General features: G+C 54.4%; 1 protein-coding gene across 1 annotated transcript in view; it reads right to left on the bottom strand.

The window, feature by feature from the left end:
• Positions 1 to 12888, bottom strand: part of LOC136383831 (epidermal growth factor receptor) — a 152034-nt gene extending 139146 nt beyond the window's left edge. The window contains exon 1 of the mRNA XM_066353715.1: positions 12535 to 12888. Coding sequence (XP_066209812.1) covers positions 12535 to 12625 — 91 coding nt within the window. The 5' untranslated portion in view covers positions 12626 to 12888. The remainder of the gene's footprint in view (positions 1 to 12534) is intronic.
• Between the last annotated feature and the right edge of the window lie 593 nt (positions 12889 to 13481).

Here is a 13481-nt window from a genome sequence, read left to right as displayed (position 1 = left end):
AATAATGTGTGATCGACTGGAGGCGGGGTCTCCTGTGGAGTGGGAGAAACCTTTTGGCTCCTGATAGCGGCAGAGAGCACAGATGCGTTGCCTGCAGTTTGAAGGCTCAGACCTTCTTTGAGATCCTGAGTTTTCTAACAACATCTTGGCTTTCCCCGTGGGTTTCTGTCATTTCTATCCACTGACCACGAGTCCAGGGCGTCAAGCTTTTATTACGGTGCAACCAGACGTGCAGAAAAGTATGTGAACCAAACATGGTCAGCTCCTTGAATTCGTCACCAGGCGACCTCCCCATCTGCGTAATCAGCATCTACATTGAGAAATGCCCTTTCTCCTCCCTCTGCTCTACCCCCCAGAGACCCAGCCCTTCCTCTGCACAGTCAGCAACCCCCCAGGCAGCAGAGGACAGGAGACTGAGGGTCACAGGGTCTGCACCCCCGGCAGGCTGAAGATGACATCTTGACTTAGGTTATGTTTCAGTTCCTGAGCCCTAAGGCGGAGCCCCTGGCCACTTTCCCATCAGAACCTCAGAACATCCTCCATTCAACACTCCCCTCACCTCTGAAGTCCACTTCCAGCATGACCCTGAGCCCCTAACCCACAGTGTCTTGTGATGTCGCCCTGGGTCATCTCTAACCTACACGCCATTGGGGAGTTTGAGATTTTGAACCTTAGCGTCCTGTTCTCCTGGGTGGCATCATTCGTAATAAAATAGCCACTATTTCTCCAATGCAAAAAAAAAAAAAAAAAAAAATGCACTTAATGCTTAAAAACATTATCTAGGGGCCATACAACAGCGAACTCCCTCCATCCTTCCTTCCTGAGCACGTATTTTGCTCTCCCTTCCTTAACATTAAAAAAAAAAGAAAGAAAACTAATCATGAAGTTAATATTTAAAGAAAATAAATATTTACCTCCCAAAGCCTTACCTGTCACTTCCCTGTGTGTCTTCCATGTTTACAAACGGACTTGTGTCCCAACCCACCACCGCGCCGTGAGGCCCCGGAAAACCTCGCGGATGGCGCACGCCTGCGCGCAGTTCAGACCACCTTCCAATCCGCGCGCGCGCGCGCGTAAAGCCCGGCCTCATAAATCCTCTCCTTGTTTAAAAGCAGCTACGCTACCAGCCACGCCCGCGGAGATAAACGACCATCTTTGAACAGTTAAGCTTTTTCCATGTTTGGTGTTTTCTCGCAAGCAAAAGCCATTTATTTTTACCCCCAGACTTAAAACAACTTTAAAATAACTTTTATGGGCTTCTGGTAGGAAACGGCGAGCCTCTCGCAGGGGCTTGGTGCATGACCAGCCTGTGACTTGGCCAGATCGCGCGTTGATAGGTGGATAGAGACAGAGGAGGGAGAGGAGGGGAGAGAGCGGAGTGGCGGGGGATCCTGGCTCCGTGGCTGCACCCCAGGCCCGCTGACTAGAACCAGGAGAAAAGCAGGAAAGGTGTGGAAGTGGAAGTTCACGGGCTGGAGTCCCAGGTGAAAGGGGCATCCCCAGTGGGAAGTGCAGGGCCTCCACGCCCATCCCAACAGCCTGCAACACTGCCTGCAACAGCTCCATTAAGGTCAGATCAAATAACACTGGGGGGGGGGGGGGGGGGGTTCCCCTCTTTTCTTTTCTCTCTTTAAAAAGCTTAACTGTTGCAAACGGGGCTATGGGCCCCAGGGAAGGTGTCCGTCTTCCTCCTGGGGTGATGGCCCAGGTATCCAGGGACCCTGAGGACCTAAGGCTGCCTGGGGGGGGGCGGGGGGGGGGCCATCACTGTCACGCGTCCTTCAGGGCTAGAGACAGACAAGAAGTGGGTTCTTTAGCGGTCAGGAAGTCCTCCTGCTGGGGAAGCAACGCAGGTGTTAAGTTGTAGGTTCCCAGCGAAAGGGAGCACGTGTAAAGGGTGGGCCCAGGCTCTGCAGGAAATTAGGACCACGCTCTAGGGCAGGAGAGTGAGGCCCCCACGATGAGAGGCAGAAGGGGCCAGCCCGGTGTGCTCGGGGAGTCCTGCCCTGGGGCTGGGGCAGGCTGAGCTGTCTGTCCACCGCCCGGGCCCGGAGGAGTCCTCCACAGGCCCCCGGGCATGGGGAGGGCGCTTGGAGCGGAAGGAGCGGCCGCCACGGGCACAGGGTCCCCAGCGCCCACCCTACCCAGACGGACGACCTCCGGTGAGTGACAGGAACGTGCCAAACCCCAGGCTCCTCACGGACACAAGGGCCATAAATGTAATGGCGAGGATGGGCCAAGACAGAGTCAGCACTTCAAACGGTGATAACATCAAGCACTTCTGGAATGTGCTCTGGGGACTGGCCCGTCCTCTCCCCAAACCATCCCTACCCTCCTCTCAGCAGTGCGCCGTGATGATCTCATCCTGCAGACGAGGAAACCAGGGCTCAGGTGCTGACTCAGCTTGGCCGATGTCGCCCTGCAGGCAAGGTGGGGCTCGGGTCCCATGCTCTGCCTCCCTGTGCCCCGGGAGGAAGGGAAGCCTCAACAAATGGCTTCGATGCAAAAAGTGACTCCAAACAGCACATCCTGAGATACATTTTTCTAATGTATTTCTATTGTAGCCCCCCTCTATACATTGTTTTCCTGCTTGTAAAAAAAAAAAAAATGACATCAAATAGGTCCTAGAGCAGGGGTCGGGAACCTATGGCTCGTGAGCCAGATGTGGCTCTTTCGATGGCTGCATCTAGCTCGCAGACAAATATTTAATAAAAATAATAATAATGTTAAAAATATAAAACATTCTCATGTATTACAATCCATTCATTTCCTACCGCTCATGTTCATGGTTATGGGTGGCTGGAGCCAATCACAGCTGTCCTCCGGGACAACACCAAATTTTTATTGGATAATGCGTCACATACACGGGTCGTTGTATGGCTCTCACGGAATTACATTTTAAAATATGTGGCGTTCGTGACTCTCTCAGCCAAAAAGGTTCCCAACCCCTGTCCTAGAGAAAAGGTTATTGTTGCCCTTTTGGGAACAACAACCACCACAAAAAGCTGTCCATCCGATAATGCTGGTGATGAACAAACAGTACTGGGAGCCACTGGTCCGATGCATTCTTTCGCCTATTCTAACAATGTTCAAATTGGAGACCGTATTCATAGACACACAATAATTTTGGACACACAAAGGACCCGTGGAAGCTCTCACACGTCCACCTGGTGGTGGTGACCTTTGTGCTAACAGCAAAGTTATTCCAAGAGCCCCAACTGGGTGGCTTTCTGACCTCTGGGCTTGGAGAGCTGCCTCCACACCACAAATGCAGTCAAGTCCTGGCCCGAGGAGATTTCTATCTCCCCTTTCCTTCTCTGGGTCAAGAATGCCTGGACCTATCCCCATCACCCTTTGCAGCTGGAACAAACAGAAAGAGAGAGAGATTCTCCAAGAAAACAAGTTCTACACCGACCAGCAGGCACCTCGTACCAGCAACGTTTAAATACGTATCTTGCATGCACTTGTATCTATCTGCTTTGAATGTCAGGGGTGTTCCAGCCAGAAGGAGCCTGGGCCCCGTCTAGTTTATCTCATGGCAGCTAAAGCCGGGGAGGGTGGATTATTCTAACCGGTTTCATCTCCTGTTCTAACCAAGGACAGATCACAGGGAAGGAATTACATTCAGCTAGCTCCTTTTGCAACAGCACTTCGCAAAGTACGAGGCATGCATGGACGTATTTGCATTAGACCAGGGGTCCCCAAACTACGGCCCGCGGGCCACATGCGGCCCCCTGAGGCCATTTATCTGGCCCCTGCCGCACTTCTGGAAGGGGCACCTCTTTCATAGGTGGTCAGTGGAGGAGCATAGTTCCCATTGAAATACTGGTCAGTTTGTTGATTTAAATTTACTTGTTTGTTATTTTAAATATTGGATTTCTTCCTGTTTTGTTTTTTTACTTTAAAATAAGATATGTGCAGTGTGCATAGGGATTTGTTCATAGTTTTTTTTATAGTCTGGCCCTCCAACGGTCTGAGGGACGGTGAACTGGCCCCCTGTGTAAAAAGTTTGGGGACCCCTGCATTAGACATAAGCATCAAGACTGGCGGTCTTTGACACTTTCTCACTTCAAAAGATTATGTCATGTATGTTCGCAGTCATTTGTCAAAATTTTCCTTCTCTGTGAAGGTTTGTTCACCGCCGCTTGCAAATAAGAAAGAAAGGGAGGGAGAAAGGAAGGAAGGGAGGAAGAACAGATGAAGTACATACATTATTCTCGCTCCTAAGTGACTTCGTGCATGACATCCGTTCAAAGACAGGGGTGGGGAGTGGGGGGTGGGGGGGGAGGGCAGCAGAAATAGAGACATCAAGAAGTCACTCGAAGGATAAAGTTTCCGATTATCTCTCCACTTTGCAGCAAATCGAAGCCAAGGAAAAGTTCTGAAATGTATCACATGTCCAAGCCCCTTCAAGTTAGTACCTTAAAAACCAACAGGTGCCACAAGGCCTCTTCAACAACCACCGCTGGTTTCTCTGTCCTCAGTGTGGACTTATTATTCTATCTAAAGCGGATGAAAGGGGGGGGGGGTCTCGTCAAAGAGGCGGTCATGGTTTCACTGCCGAATACCGCGTTAAAACACCCAGCAATAAACGAGAAAGTTCACAAGTTAGTACCAGAGCAAACCTCAAGGAAGCGATCTCACTCAGAACAGCTTCCGTCAGCAGGGCCGGCGTAGGATGTGTGATAACGCACCAGGAGATCCTGTCCAGGTGTCAGGCTGCTGGGCTCAGGAACTCGCCCTCCAGCTTTCAGACATTCAATCTTGCTGATAGGTCAGCAAAACCAGGGATTTTTTTTTTTTTTACATTAAAAAATAAATCTTGAAGGTCTCTCTCAAATCCCATCTACAATGACAAGACGTGTCCCAGGCACACACACATGTGCTTGTCCTTAAGGACCTGCACAGCCTCCGGAAGGGACCGGTTTTTCATCCAGACACTAACATACTGACGAAGTTGTGAGTACAGGCAGAGAGGCGAAAACTCACACCGTTTTCCCGTGCAAATGTCAGTTTTTGTCACACCGGAGAGACTGCATGGAATGCCCATCCGCTTTCTCCAAAACCGGGAGAGAAACCAAGGAACTTTTAGCAAACGGTCCCAACGGCGCTGGGCACTAGGCTACAACCGCTGAAGAGATCGTGACATCACCGAGTCCGTGGCAGATAAACCGTCGGGTGTGACGTTTCTGCCTTGCACAGAAAAGCCTTCCTGCATGCTCTTCCAAGGACGGCTGGGTAAACAGCGGTCCGGAAGCACTCTCTACTTCCTGTTCCATAGAAGCGACAGCCCCACTTTCCCCATTGTGACAAAGCGACCTGTTTGTGTCCAGAGGATCTCTGCGGTGTGCAACAGTGAGATCGCCTCAGTCAGCAAGCGGCCGGCCGTGGCCCAGTGAATTTGAGAGAGACACTGTCGGGGTTCACTGTGACTCGAGCGTGTCATCACTGTGCCCACGATGAGGCAGACGATGGCTTCCCTTCTCTCTGTGCTTTCGCTGGGGGGGAGATAAGCGAAGGACACGGAGACCGTGTGTTGTTTTTCCTACTCATCACAAGTTTCGGGTCAAATCACGCTACTGCAGAGAGCGGTTAAAACAATCGGCTATCGTTCAGGCTCGAGTGCAAGTTTTCACATCTGGTTGCTACTTAAAAAATATATACACACACACGCACACACACACACATACATATGTGTGTGTGTGCGCGCGCGTGTGTGTGTGTGTGTATATATATATATATATATATATGACCAAATGACCATTTTTATTTTTAAATGTAAAATGTGTCACCTCTCCGGCATTTTGCCTTCGACACTATAAGTTTCCCCACGGACGCTGAGAGAAGCAGAGCAGGGAATTCTAGGGCCTGGGCACGCGCTCCGGCGAGACGTGCGTGTTTATAAAGGGCACACTTGCCGCGGGACCGCTCGGCTCACGGCCCGTCTTCTCGTTCTCTTCCTTGTGCCTGGAGACCGGGAGGAAACCTCATTCTTTGAGGTCCAGCTAGAACGTTCTCTCTTTGGGAAACTCCCCGCCCCAGTCAGAGAGATAGAGTCAGACCCTTTTCCGGGGTCTCCCTGAAACCCTACTTCGCACCTATTGTAAGAAGTTGCCTCTCCGTGAGCAGTTCACGCGTCTCTCTCCCTACTCAGCTCTTCAGACACGTGAGTCGTTTAAGGACGAGCACAGTGGATCCCTCCGCCACTATTACCCAGAACCCCGCAGGGGGGTCGGCACGTCGCCGAGCAGCGCTTCTCCTGTCCTGACTTGCGTGGGAGGCTCCTGGGCGGTCTGTGTTCACAGATCGCAGGTCCCACCCCTCCCCACCCCTGTTACATCCCATTCAGAGGCCCGGGCAGGGGGCTCCAAGGACTGTGTCCTCTGTCACGTTCAAGGTGCTGTCTTTGGAAACACACTAAGAGCTACCGTAGTAGATTTTTATGGATTAACTCCTGAAAATACAACATGCAACTTGGAGGCTGACTTACTCATAAAATACACAACTGTTCCTGGATCTTGAGGAAGCTCAGGCCGTGAATGAGTAAGAGCCCCCGGGGAGTCAGAGAACAAAGACAGAACTTCCTCTCTGCCACAAGCCACACACACCATCAGGACCGCCCGCAGGCCGGCTACAAACGGTGTGGATTGCTCCATCCCCAAACTCACCCGGTCTGGGGTACAGCAAGGCGCCCCCTCTTTCAGAAGCACCTCGGGTGAGTCTAAGGTATGTTTTCAGGTTCAAAAGCTATTGCTTAAAAAAAGAAAGAAAAAGCCTGACCAGATGGTGGTACAGTGGATAAAGATTCCGACTGGGTCGCGGAGGACCCAGGTTTGAAACCCCGAGGTCGCCAGCTTGAGTGTGAGCTCATCTGGTTTGAGCAAAGCTCACCTTGAGCCCAAGGTTGCTGGCTTGAGCAAGGGGTCACTCGCTCTGCTGTAGCCCCCTCAGTCAAGGCACATATGAGAAAGCGATCAATAAACAACTAAGGAGCCACAACGAAGAATTGATGCTTCTCATCTCTCTCCTTTCCTGTCTCTCTGTCCCTATCTGTCCCTCTCTCTGTCTCTGTCACAAAGAAAAAAAAAAAAAAAGAAAGAAAAAAGAAAAAGGTCACCTCCTGGTTACTTTCGTTCAGTCACTTATGTATAAAACCAAGAAATCTGATGCTGTCGACAATGAGAAGTTGGGGTTCCTATCTGAGGATCTGCAGCCATGTACGAATGTGACCCCAACCTGCTTCTCTGCAGGATTCATTATCTATTGGTGGCTGAGAGTTGTGCTGAGGCAAGCTGCCGACCTAGCCGCCTAGCTGGTCCTCAAGGCCGGTGGCAGCCCAGAGCCGGGCCTGGCTCAGCCTGGTGGCCGGCGACAGGCGGGAGGCGGGGAGTCCTCCAGCTCAAGTCAGTCCCTGCCGTGGAAATACCTAATGAAGCCATAAGTCAGGGCCACCCTGTTCTCTGGGGCTCCAGGCCACCTGGACTTACTTCTCCATCCATCAGAGCCCTCCGAATTCCCTCAGCGGACGCCAGTCCTTCGGAAGCACTCACAGCCCCCAGGAGCGGGCTCCGTGTCCGTGCGGGCTCCCAGTTGGAAGCCCACGGGCCATCCTGAGACGCACCTGTCAGGCTCGTTACACCTACCTGTCAGTCAGCGCTACGGCAGCCTGGGCCCCCGCCTCTCCCTCTCTGCTCGTGTCCGCACAGACCTCACTGCCACCCCTACAGCCTGGAGTCGTCTCTCTGACACCCCAAACACCCCCACAGTGACCCTCCCCTCGCTCGAGGGGACAGCGAAACGCTCTGGGAACGGTGGCCTCGCCTTCCCTTCCCATCACCGACCCCCTCCCCAGCCTCTTCGGCACCCGGCTGCCCGGCGTGTCGCTCGGAATGTCCTTCGCGTGGTCGTCTGGAGGGAGGTACCCAGAGCTCTCTGTGGGCTGCAATGAGCAATCCGTCATGGAGGGGGGTCCGCCTGCCCCCTCTCTCTCCAGGTGGATCCAGAAGCAAAGGCTCACACCAGGAGACTTCTCTCTGTGCTGTACGGAATCCCACCATGGCTTTGGCGATGGCTTCACGTCCTGTTTTCCGCGGACCTCTCTTCCCCGGATTGACCGCCGGGCACTTGAGAGCGAGCGCCACGTGTCACTCATCCCTACAGCTCAAACCACGGAGGAGACAGCCCGGGCCGCTCACTGTGGCTCAACCGCAGAGAAACAGAGGCACACCAAGTCCTAGGTTGGGACAGAGAGCAGTACTTGTCCTTCCACTGGAGGACAAACAACAGTGGTTAACGTGTGCAATTAATTACACCAGCCCAAGGCCACGTGTGCAGGCCCAGCAGTAACAGGGTGCCATGGCCGTTGTACTTAGTGCTGTGGACAAGGCATTCGCACGGGACCGTCCGTCCCCTCCACGGCTAATGAGAAGCTCCAGGTGTCGCGTCGGAAAAGCCACTGGGACTCTGGGTCTTCCAGTGAGAACCCACCGGCCCAGGACGCAACCTGGAACACAGGAGGAGCATGCTAGCCATCCCACATGACTCCCTCGAGTAAGCTGCTGACATTTGGTGGGAGGGAAATTTATTTGAGGCGTACGCAATTCACGGATGCTTAGTCAACAGGCTCGGACATTTGATAGTGCACCTCGGTGCCTCGGAGACGGAAGTGTCCAGTCCAGCGCCGAGCTGCTAACAGGGCCGAGACCGCAAGCACGCCGCCCTCCGCACTGGCCCCAACAGCCTCCCCTGCCCCCAGCTGGCTCAGGGGACTCTCCGGACTCCTGAACCGAGTGTGCCTTTTCTAAATGTGCGGGAGGGAAGCTGGATTTAATAACTCTGAAAAAAGGGAAAATTTTCAAACTGGTTATTTGACGTAAGGCTCAAACCCTGGATCCATGCCCAGATTCAAAAACTAACCTGCTTGCACCCATGAGCTGGAGGGCAGACCATCCTTAAACGTTGTCCAAAGAGCCAACCTCTGGGGTTTTCTTAGGAAAGGCAACCTCTTTGGAGGAAAATATAACAGAACGTATGCGGAGAAGCTCTGAGGACAGATGGGAATCAACTAGGAGAGTGCACTTTCGAGGCGCTTAACCTCCCGCTTGTGTTAACGGCTCCAAAGAATAAAGCAGGCGCCATGAACGGAGGCCTACACGGTTTCTTCTCCTCATGCCAACTGTCCGTCAATGACAGAAGAAAACACGAGGAAATCTGTTCCACGGAGATCTGAGGAGCGGAATCAGGTCTTCTGGTATTTAGATGGAAATGATGCCTGGGGCAGCTGTATTCTAGAAGTTGACGACACTTTTCTCAAAACGTTACCCCTTATAAGGAAAACCTAACTTTAAGTGAGCCCATTTCTACCGTACTAAGTCCAAATTAAAACACCAACCACAAACACAATTTTCACAACAAGCCAGCCACACAGCGAGGGCCACGTGGTTTCCTAGGTGGGTCCTTGAACAAGTTGGGTGTCCCCACCAATCTGGTCCTCCTTCCCATTTCAAGGCCTGGGGTACCAGCCTGCAGCTACCTCCCCTTAATATTTGAGTTGGCTTGTCACTCCTGTCAGAAAAGTTTCAGGCACTAGCTGCTGGACCTGGAGCTTAGATCAAAGGAAAAACAAAGAATATTTTCGTTTTAAACAGGGCGGAATCCTTCATCATTACTGACACTACTTCTAAAAACATTTCAAAACATGTCAGCGCTATCACGTGGACCCTGGCTCATGAAGGCAGCGGGATGGGCCTTGGCCATCGGCTTCTTCTTCAAGCTACAGAGCGAGTTTTTGAAACACCATGGGACCTACGAAACTAAATCTATAAAGCCAGAAATGAGAGTCAAAAGTCAAGAATGTGCTCAGAGGTGCAGCCAGGGCAGGCTGGCTGGGCTGAGAATTCCTGCCCTCCTCGGAACACCCCCCGGGTCTCTTCACCCAGCGATTTTGCAAGAGCAAGGGGGCTTGCTCAGTATTCCTCGAGCGACTTCCAAGTTCATTGTTGACCTGGAGACGGAGCTGCCTCCCTCCCGGAGAGGTGGTGGCCGGAACGGCGGCTGAGGGACAGAACGGGAGTCTAGACCACTGCCCTGGCAGCCATTTGTTCCAAGTTCACACAGGGGGACCGTCCTAGGGAGCCCGCTCCCTGGCCCCTGGCCCCTGGCCCCTGGCCCTGTTCCTTCCCCTCCCAGCATCTGACATCAGACACTGTCCTAAAACCAGAACTCACACAAAGCAGTCGAGTTAGATGTGTGAAGAAAGGCTCTTGGGGACAAAAAGACATAGGTCTGAACTCTGGTCCTGCCTCTTTCCAGCTGCCAGAAAGTCCCTTTGCTTCTCTGTGCCTCGGTTTCCCCATATGTAACGAGAGTGCCCACCTCCTATGTGTGACGTAGGGATTGACAGGACCCAGAGGGCTCCCCAAGCTGCGTCCTGATCTGTCCCAACCGGAGGCACCCCCACATCCGAGAACCAAACCCACCTCTCCAAAACGGGTTCCATTTCTTGAAGAAAACTGACCGAATTTGTTTGACACGGGTCTGTCACACTTCTTGTGAAAGGATCTCATCTTATATTTTTAATGATGTGCCTTAAATTTTGGTCTTTTCATGTTACTTTAACTGAAGGCGTTTCCCTCGCCTACTCTGTTGTGTGTGTGTGTGTGTGTGTGTGTGTGTGTGTGTGTGTGTGTGTGTGTGTTCAGGAGCGTTCTGTTTTAAGCGAATACCGGACTAACAGGCAAATTAAGTGGTATTTATAGCTCTTGGGTTTTTTTTTCCAAGACAAATCTCCACGCACTAATAGTCATGTTTCAGGCAGTAACAGCAATGAGCTGGGAAGGTTTCTGGAGAAAAAAAAAGGATGCTTCTGATCCTCCAAAGAGTTTCATTTAAAAACAAGGACGGGATCCTGGGCAGCCAAAGGGGACAGATACATACACCTGCCTCCGAGGCCCCTGTGGTCAGCTGACCCAAGAGCAGGAAGGGCCACAGCCCTCAGGGATCGCTGTAGGGAGAAGGGGAGCCCATCAGACACAGAGGAGGACAAGCTTTCAGTGAGAAGGCGAACCCACTGTTATTGAAATCACCCCCCCACCTCCTCTTTCCCGTGTTTTGCAAGATGCTTAAAACTCCAGATGCTCTCCCCAATAGAGTTTCTTTACTCTGCCAGTTAGTTAATCCTTCCGGAGTCTTTCCTCATCTCTCCTCCCTACCAGTGATTCCACAAACCTGGTGGGCCCAGTAGAATCACCCCAGGAGCTCTTAAACCCCCCAATACCTCCCCCAATGCTGTCCCGTCCTCCCCCCCCCCCCCCCCCCCCCCGTGGCCAGGTGCCACCCCAGACCAAGGAAATCTGAATGTCTGGGGGGGGGGGGGACGGGATGCAAACATCGGTTTTTATTGTATTAGCTTTGGTTTGGTGAAGTTGAAAATCCAAAGTGACTCTAATCGGCAACAAAGTTTGGGAACCCGGGGCTTTATGCCCTGACACTCCCCCAAGCAGACAAGTTCAACACCAAACCCCGACTGCCTGTGCCAATGACATCAACAGCAAGTACAGACCTGACTCTCAGAACCCGGGCCGCTCCATTCTGAAATTGTGCAATTAAACCTTCTGAGACAAGTTTCTCACGTTAAGTGGGTTTATGGTCGGTAGTCACGGAGCCAGCCAGACTCATGTTTGCTCTGGACACTTGGCACACGTGAACCACGGGCAACAATCCGTTTAAAAAAAAAAAAAATTTTAGTATTTTGGTTGGCCCAATGTCCAAATCTTTAGGAAGCTAAAAGAAAGATCCCCAAGAGAAAACCTCGCTGTTTTGACGGCGGGAGTTTGCTGTGAGCCCTGTTTTGAAGGAATGGTAGGGACCTGATCCCCTACCAGGACCCAGCTGTCCCGCCAGGGCGGTCGCACCTCTCTGTCTAGCTCTCCCAGCAGCCTAGGGATGTGATCAAAGGGCTGCAGGTTGAGGGTCGGTCCCCAGAGCACCCGGAAGCGACCATTTTACCGGACCCCACGGCCCTAAGGGGCGCGAATGATGCGGAGAAGGCTCAAGGGTGGGAGCCCTCGCGGCGGGTCCGACCCGTCCCCTCCCACGCCGTGGAGGACACTAAGTCACTTCCAGGTAGCTACAGGTAGTTAGTGACAGAGCCGGGCTCCCGGGCCTCCCAGTCCAGGGCTGCAGCCGCACCCGCGGGGAAGGAGCCGCGAGCCGGTTCCTGGAGGAGACGCGGGGCAGGGCGGCCCAGGAGGTCCCCGCGGGGCTGCGTGGATGCCCGCGGTCCTGCCCGAAGTCCCCGGAATGCACGTCGTCCCGGACGCCTGCCAGCCCCGCGCGGGAAGGCAGGAAAGTGCAGAAAGTTGCGAGCGCTCCGGGGCGTCCTGCACCCCGCACCCCGCTTCGCGCGCCCGCCGTCCCTCCTCCGGCCCAGCTCGGAAACGCAGCGTCGCGATCTGTCTCCCACGGTCCCGGCCAGGGGCGCAGCCGTGCCCGGGCAGCCGGGGCGCAGGGCGCGGGGCCGCGGGGCGCCCTTACCTTTCTTCTCCTCCAGCGCCGGGCGCGCCGGGAAGTGCGCCGCCAGCAGCAGCAGCAGGAGCGCGGCTCCCGCCGTCCCCGAGGGTCGCATCGCCGCCCCGGGAGCTCGCTCAGGGTCTCGGCAATTAGTCCGGGAAGGAGTCGGGCAGCCGTGCGCGCAGGCGGCGGCGAGGCGGGGACTCTGGAGGTGGCCTGTCGTCCGGTCTGGGAGGCGGCTGCTGCCGGGACTCGCTCGGGACTCGGGCCGCCCTGGCCGCGGGCGTGTGCACCGAGCCGGGGGCGGAGGCTGCTGCGGCCGCGCCGCGCCGGGGGCTGCCCGGACGTCTAGCTCGCGGGGCGGGGGCGCTGGAGGTTGGGCTGGGAGGAGGAGGGACCAGCCGAAGGAGGAGGGATCGGGAGAAGCAGAAGGCGAGGAGGGAGGAACCAGCAGCGAGGATCCCAGGCGGGCAGGGCGGCGGCGGCGTCTCTCGGAGGTGGCGGACGGCGGTGGCCAAGCGCTCGGGGACGGGCAGGGAGGGAGGCGCAGCGTGCGGGAGCCGGGCGGGTGCCCTAGTTCATCTCCGAGAGCGAGTCCTCTGCGCAGTCCGTCACGACCCGGCCCTCCCGGACTGGCACTGCCCTCCTGGCGACCCAGACTGAGTCCAGCCAAATTTGTGTTAGGGTCGCCATTTCCCACTTCCTTCCTTCAACTTGCAACTGGTACCAGCTCCGGGCGAACCGGCCCAGCCTTACGCCCAAGGCCTGATAGTGGCACGCGTCGAAAAAGCACCCCTTGATTCTGGCCCAGCCTCTGCGCAGCACCCTAGGATCCTGGTGGGGACAGAGGACGGCCTGGGAGCCCAGTTGTTCCTCGGCGCCCGCGTTACAAGGGTGCCAGGCGGCAGAGTTGGAGCTCTCGAGGCTGGAAGGGTCCTTCACATCCCCTCAAGCATCCTCAAGATCGTCTG

The sequence above is a fragment of the Saccopteryx leptura genome, chromosome 12 (assembly GCF_036850995.1).
Source record: "Saccopteryx leptura isolate mSacLep1 chromosome 12, mSacLep1_pri_phased_curated, whole genome shotgun sequence".
Taxonomy (NCBI): Eukaryota; Metazoa; Chordata; class Mammalia; order Chiroptera; family Emballonuridae; genus Saccopteryx; species Saccopteryx leptura.
The sequence above is the reverse complement of the archived record's forward strand: the minus strand, read 5'-3'. Positions and strand labels throughout refer to the sequence as shown.